Below are 7,545 nucleotides of genomic sequence, written 5' to 3' on the forward strand. Positions count from 1 at the left end.
ACCTCAAGTAGTCATTGGTCCAACCCCGGGCTATATCATTATACTACCCTCAAGTCAAACTCCCAAATACAACAGTACCTCCACCTCAAGGTAGTCACTGGTCCCAAATACAACAGTACCTCCCCCCCAAGGTAGTCACTGGTCCAACCCCGGGCTATATCATTATACTACCCTCAAGTCAAACTCCCAAATACAACAGTACATCCACCTTCAGTTAGTCACTGGTCCAACCCCGGGCTATATCATTATACTACACTCAGGTCAAACTCCCAAATACAACAGTACATCCACCTCAAGGTAGCCACTGGTCCCACCCTCGGCCATATCATTATACTACCCTCAGGTCAAACTCACAAATACAACCGTACCTCCACCTCAAGGTAGTCATTGGTCCAACCCCGGGCTATATCATTATACTACACTCAGGTCAAACTCCCAAATACAACAGTCCCTCCCCCTCAAGGTAGTCACTGGTCCAACGCCGGGCTATATCATTATACTACCCTCAAGTCAAACTCCCAAATACAACAGTCCCTCCCCCTCAAGGTAGTCACTGGTCCAACCCCGGGCTATATCAGTATACTACCCTCAGGTCAAACTCACAAATACAACCGTACCTCCACCTCAAGGTAGTCACTTGTCCCACCAAGGGCCTTATTATTATACTACCCTCAGTTCAAACTCACAAATGCAACAGTACCTTCACCTCAAGGAAGTCACAGGTCCCACAAAGGGCATATCCCCCGGATAGGTAGTCACTGTTCCCAGATACAACGGTACCTTTACTTCAAGGTAGTCACTGGTCCCTACCCCGACCATATCATTAAAATACCCTCATGTCAAACTCACAAATACAACAGTACCTCCACCTCAAGGTAGTCACTGGTCCCAACCACAACAGTACCTCCACCTCAAGGTAGTCACTGGTCCCACCAGGGGCATATCATTATACTACCCTCAGGTCAAACTAACGAATACAACAGTACCTCCACCTTCAGGTAGTCACTGGTCCCACCCCGGGCAATATAATTATACTCCCCTCAGGTCAAATTCACAAATACAACAGTACCTCCACCTCAAGGTAGTCACTGGTCCCCCCCCGGGCTATATCAGTATACTACCCTCAGGTCAAATTCACAAATACAACAGTACCTCCACCTCAAGGTAGTCACAATTATACTCCCCTCAGGTCAAATTCACAAATACAACAGTACCTCCACCTCAAGGAAGTCACTGGTCCCACCAAGGGCATATCATTATACTACCCTCAGTGGTCCAACCCCAGGCTATATCAGTATACTACCCTCAGGTCAAACCCACAAATACAACAGTACCTCCACCTCAAGGAAGTCACAGGTCCCATAAAGGGCATATCCCCCGGATAGGTAGTCACTGGTCCCAGATACAACAGTACCTCCACTTCAAGGTAGTCACTGGTCCAACCCCGGGTTATATCAGTAACCTATCCTCAGGTCAAACTCACCAATACAACAGTACATTCCCCTAAAGGTAGCCACTGGTCCCACCCCCGCCCCTATCATTATATTACCCCCCGGTCAAACTCACAAATACAACAGTACCAGTAACCTACCCTCAGGTCAAACTCACCAATACAACCAGTACCTCCACCTCAAGGTAGTCACTGGTCCCAACCACAACATCATTATACTACCCTCAGGTCAAACTGACGAATACAACAGTACCTCCACCTTCAGGAAGTCACTGGTCCCACCCCGGGCAATATAAATATACTCCCCTCAGGTCAAATTCACAAATACAACAGTACCTCCACCTCAAGGTAGTCACTGGTCCCAACCACAACATCATTATACTACCCTCAGGTCAAACTAACGAATACAACAGTACCTCCACCTTCAGGAAGTCACTGGTCCCACCCCGGGCAATATAAATATACTCCCCTCAGGTCAAATTCACAAATACAACAGTACCTCCACCTCAAGGAAGTCACTGGTCCCACCAAGGGCATATCATTATACTACCCGCAGGTCAAACTAACAAATACAACAGTACCTCCACCTGCAGTTAGTCACTGGTCCCACCCCGGGCAATATAAATATACTCCCCTCAGGTCAAATTCACAAATTCAGGTCAAACTCACAAATACAACAGTCCCTCCACCTCAAGGAAGTCACAGGTCCCATAAAGGGCATATCCCCCGGATAGGTAGTCACTGGTCCCAGATACAACAGTACCTCCACTTCAAGGTAGTCACTGGTCCAACCCCGGGTTATATCAGTAACCTACCCTCAGGTCAAACTCACCAATACAACAGTACATTCACCTAAAGGTAGCCACTGGTCCCACCCCCGCCCATATCATTATATTACCCCCAGGTCAAACTCACAAATACAACAGTACCTCCACCTCAAGGAAGTCACAGGTCCCACAAAGGGCATATCCCCCGGATAGGTAGTCACTGGTCCAACTCCGGGCTATATCATTATACTACCCTCAGGTCAAACTCACAAACACAACAGTACCTCCACCTCAAGGTAGTCACTGGTCACAAACACAACAGTCCCTCAACCTCAAGGTAGTCACTGGTCCCAAATACAACAGTACCTCCACCTCAAGGTAGTCAATGGTCCAACCCCGGGCTATATCATTTTACTACCCTCAGGTCAAACTCACAAATACAACAGTACCTCCACCTCATGGTAGTCACTGGTCCAACTCCGGGCTATATCATTATACTACCCTCAGGTCAAACTCACAAATACAACAGTACCTCCACCTCAAGGTAGTCACTGGTCCCAACCACAACAGTACCTCCACCTCAAGGTAGTCATTGGGCCCACCCCTGGCCATATCAATATATTACCCCCAGGTAAAACTCACAAATATAACAGTACCTCCACCTCAAGGTAGTCACTGGTCCCAAATACAACAGTACCTCCAGCTCAAGGTAGTCACTGGTCACAAACACAACAGTACCTCAACATCAAGGTAGTCACTGGTCCAACCCCGGGCTATATCATTTTACTACCCTCAGGCCAAACTCACAAATACAACAGTCCCTCCAGCTCAAGGTAGTCACTGGTCCCAACCACAACAGCACCTCCACCTCAAGGTAGTGATTGGTCCCAAATACAACAGCACCTCCACCTTCACTGGTCCAACCCCGGGCTATATCATTTTACTACCCTCAGGCCAAACTCACAAATACAACAGTCCCTCCAGCTCAAGGTAGTCACTGGTCACAAACACAACAGTACCTCAAGTACCTCCACCTCATGGTAGTCACTGGTCCAACTCCGGGCTATATCATTATACTACCCTCAGTTCAAACTCACAAATACAACAGTACCTCCTCCTCAAGGTAGTCAATGGTCCCAAATACAACAGTTCCTCCACCTCAAGGTAGTGCCTGGTCCCAAATACAACAGCACCTCCACCTCAAGGTAGACACTAGTCCCAAATACAACAGCACCTCCACCTTCACTGGTCCAACCCCGGGCTATATCAGTATACTACCCTCAGGTCAACCTCACAAATACAACAGTACCTCAACCTCAAGGTAGTCACTGGACCCAACCACAACAGAACCTCCACCTCAAGGTAGTGATTGGTCCCAAATACAACAGCCCCTCCACCTCAAGGTAGTCAATGGTCACAAATACAACAGTACCCCCACCCCAAGGTAGTCAGTGGTCCCACCACGGGCCATATCATGATACTACCCTCAGGTCAAACACACAAATACAACAGTACCTTCACATCAAGGTAGTCACTGGTCCAACCCCGGGCTATATCATTTTACTACCCTCAGGTCAAACACACAAATACAACAGTACCTCCTCCTCAAGGTAGTCAATGGTCCAACCCCGGGCTATATCATTTTACTACCCTCAGGTCAAACACACAAATACAACAGTACCTCCTCCTCAAGGTAGTCAATGGTCCAACCCCGGGCTATATCATTTTACTACCCTCAGGTCAAACGTACCTCCACTTCAAGGTAGTCACTGGTCCCACCAAGGGACTTATTATTATACTACCCTCAGGTCAAACTCAAAAATACAACAGTACCTCCATCTCAAGGTAGTCACTGGTCCCAACCACAACCGTACCTCCACCTCAAGGTAGTGCCTGGTCCCAAATACAACAGCCACTCCACCTCAAGGTAGTCAATGGTCCCAAATACAACAGTTCCTCCACCTCAAGGTAGTGACTGGCCTCAAGGTAGTCACTGGTACCAACCACAACAGTACCTCCACCTCAAGCAAATGCAACAGTACCTTCACCTCAAGGAAGTCACAGGTCCCACAAAGGGCATATCATACAACGGTACCTTTACTTCAAGGTAGTCACTGGTCCCAAATACAACAGTACCTCCACCTCAAGGTAGTGACTGGTCCCAAATACAACAGCACCTCCACCTCAAGGTAGTCACTAGTCCCAAATACAACAGTACCTCCACCTCAAGGTAGTCACTGGTCCCAAATACAACAGTACCTCCACATCAAGGTAGTCACTGGTCCCAAATACAACAGTACCTACACCTCAAGGTAGTCACTGGTCACAAACACAACAGTACCTCAACCTCAAGGTAGTCACTGGTCCCAAATACAACCGTACCTCCACCTCAAGGTAGTCACTGGTTACAAATACAACAGTACCTCCACGTCAAGGTAGTCACTGGTCACAAACACAACACTACCTCCACCTCAAGGTAGTCACTCGTCCCAAATACAACAGTACCTCCACCTCAAGGTAGTCACTGGTCCCAAATACAACAGTACCTCCACCTCAAGGTAGTCACTCGTCCCAAATACAACAGTACCCCCACCTCAAGGTAGTCACTGGTCACAAACACAACAGTACCTCAACCAACACTAGTCCCGTGTCAAATTCTAAAACCTCCCCGGGTTAAATCTCAATACTACCTCAGGTCAAGCAGTGTGTTTGTCTGGAACAAACCGAAATAAAACAATAACATAACAGATATGACGATCAAGCTGAAGTGTCACTTGTACTGTTGTCGTCCGCTTCGGTCACTCGGAACTGAGAATTTAGGGGCTCTTGCACACTTTTCCGGAGATGATCGGAATAAGGGAATGATGACTAGGGAAATGGCATGTGATCAATATATTCCTATCAGACAGGCTATCAAATATATGAGGTATAATTCTACCACGTGTCAAACTCTTACACTGCCTTGGGTTATATTGAGAGTGATATTTTGGTGACATACTTGACAACACATTATCATTTTTTATTGGGTCGACTCTGTTGATAGTTTGTGGGGGATGACACGAAATTCAAGATGATCACTGTAGACTCTGGTTAGCTGAGAAAGTGTTGACCGGGGTATCAGTCTACATGTGGTTTTTATTTATAGTTTAGCTTTAGTATACTGAACTAAATGCAACCATTTAACAGTATACCGGCCAATATAAAGCACTTATTTACGATACCAAACATCGTTTGAATTAAATATTTATTTCGATCATGTATTTTTTCTGCTAAAGCGAAACCCGCCGAAACCGGAAAAGAAGGACAAGAAGGGTCAGGAAGCTCCGCCAATAACACAGTTCATACGTACAGATATACCTCCTCCGATATCTATACAGACTCCGGCCTCAGCGTAAGTACCCTACCAGTCCAACTACTGACACCACATCTATACAGACTCCGGCCTCAGCGTAAGTACCCTACCAGTCCAACTACTGACACCACATCTATACAGACTCCGGCCTCAGCGTAAGTACCCTACCAGTCCAACTACTGACACCATATCTATACAGACTCCGGCCTCCGCGTAAGTACCCTACCAGTCCAACTACTGACACCACATCTATACAGACTCCGCCTCAGCGTAAGTACCCTACCAGTGCAACTACTGACACCACACTGGCTTTATATAACTGTCCATAGATGAACATCTGGTGGAACTTATTACCAATGTGTAAGGCGGAAAATGGATTTTCTTTAAACGGCATTAAATGTCATGTCATAATACCGGTATCAGTCACAATATATTGTGACGTCGGCAAAATGACGTTACTTCACACTGTGAAATTATCTTAAATAAGCCAGAAATAATTACTGTATTTTCACCATTGAAATACACTTTAAAATCTAAACAGAATATCATGTTTTCTTCTACTGTCACAAATACCGATTCATTACTTCGCTGAGAACAGTGAGAGAAGCCGGGTCGGGCGCCTTCAGTAGCAAACAACGACCGCTGTCAATTATGACGTCACGTATTTTAGGTGGAATTTATGTTCCCGGGTAAAAACGTAATAAACAGAATAATCTTGGATTCTTGATGAATAATAGCAATTTTATGTTTCAAGAGTGGGTGAATATTTTGACATGTTTTTTTACAAAGTCAGAATATGAAATCTCACTATGTGTAACTACGAAAATAAGCTCGAAGGTATGATATAAATTGATATACATGAATTTTCCTAGTAGAGTGATTTAAATAAAAAAAAAATTCTCTGTTAATGACGGAAGGTTCCTGTGTCAATTCTATTTACAGAGATGACGATGACGTGTCAGATATAATTTGTGGCCAAGATGAAGTGGATATTCGACCTTTGACCCACGAGGAACTCCGCGCGATTGCACAACGGAACATCACCAAGAGAGCGGTCAACAGGGCGGCCAACAGCAGTGCAAGAACAAGTCAAATACGTAGGAGCAAATCGCCTCGCCAACCTTGATTTTGATCATGCCCATTTTAGGTTACACCACACATTTATTTGTTACCTAAAGTGAATAAATAATTATAAAACGCCATTGAAATATATGTTGTTTCTTTGTTATTTTCATTTGCATAAACATTGTTTTCTTGTGTTAACCATGAAGCTTTTGGTTGTCCGCTGACATAAGGTTGAATTCAATTGGGGGTCGTCGGAACTTTCCGAACGAGAAAATTCCTTCTACGAGAAATGCCGATGGTTTCCGAATGGGTTGTATGAATAATTATGGTCGCGCTCAGATTCTGAATTAACATGGATGCCTCGTAATAGAGAATAATACCCTTTCTACTCTGTCTGGGGCGATGTCTATTCACAGATTTCGGACTCAAAACTCCAGTTTATACAAATATATTTACCATCTTATTGCATTGGCACTTTATACCATACCACACGCAGATGACATTCATAAGGCTTTGAATGCCATGACCAGATTTTTTTCGACATCATTTTATGACATCATAATTGTTACGTTGGATAACTCTGATACTCCATGGACAAATGGTTGTTCTCTCAATTAGTTTAAATCTTGTTTAATTCACATGACGTATGTAATACATGATTGAACATAAATGGAGACAGAAACCAGTGTTAACCTGTTACCTTTTATTACTGGTGTCATTTGTAGAATGAGCTTAGGTACCCGCATTTAATTAAAATGTATTTGGAGATTTGCTAGTTAACAAACAATCTATTTAACCTCTAGGTCCTAGATCTACTTTAAACCTGTCAAGCGCTTTTAGTCATTACCGCAAAGGTGACTAGAAATAGTGTTTGTAAATCTGTTAAAGGCTGATGTTATGTGTTGATGATC

The 7,545-nt window shown here is 44.6% G+C and overlaps 1 protein-coding gene across 1 annotated transcript in view; it reads left to right on the forward strand.

Annotated features, from left to right (window-relative positions):
- LOC110460011 (coiled-coil domain-containing protein 63-like) overlaps positions 1 to 6,768 on the forward strand; it is a gene marked incomplete at its 5' end in the record, with an annotated part of 19,087 nt that extends 12,319 nt beyond the window's left edge. Inside the window, 2 exons of the mRNA XM_021512700.1 lie at positions 5,493 to 5,608; positions 6,512 to 6,768. Of these exons, the coding sequence (XP_021368375.1) occupies positions 5,493 to 5,608; positions 6,512 to 6,695 (300 nt within the window). The remainder of the gene's footprint in view (positions 1 to 5,492; positions 5,609 to 6,511) is intronic.
- Positions 6,769 to 7,545: the final 777 nt, after the last annotated feature.

This window comes from Mizuhopecten yessoensis, unplaced genomic scaffold (assembly GCF_002113885.1).
Source record: "Mizuhopecten yessoensis strain PY_sf001 unplaced genomic scaffold, ASM211388v2 scaffold10287, whole genome shotgun sequence".
NCBI classification, from domain to species: Eukaryota; Metazoa; Mollusca; class Bivalvia; order Pectinida; family Pectinidae; genus Mizuhopecten; species Mizuhopecten yessoensis.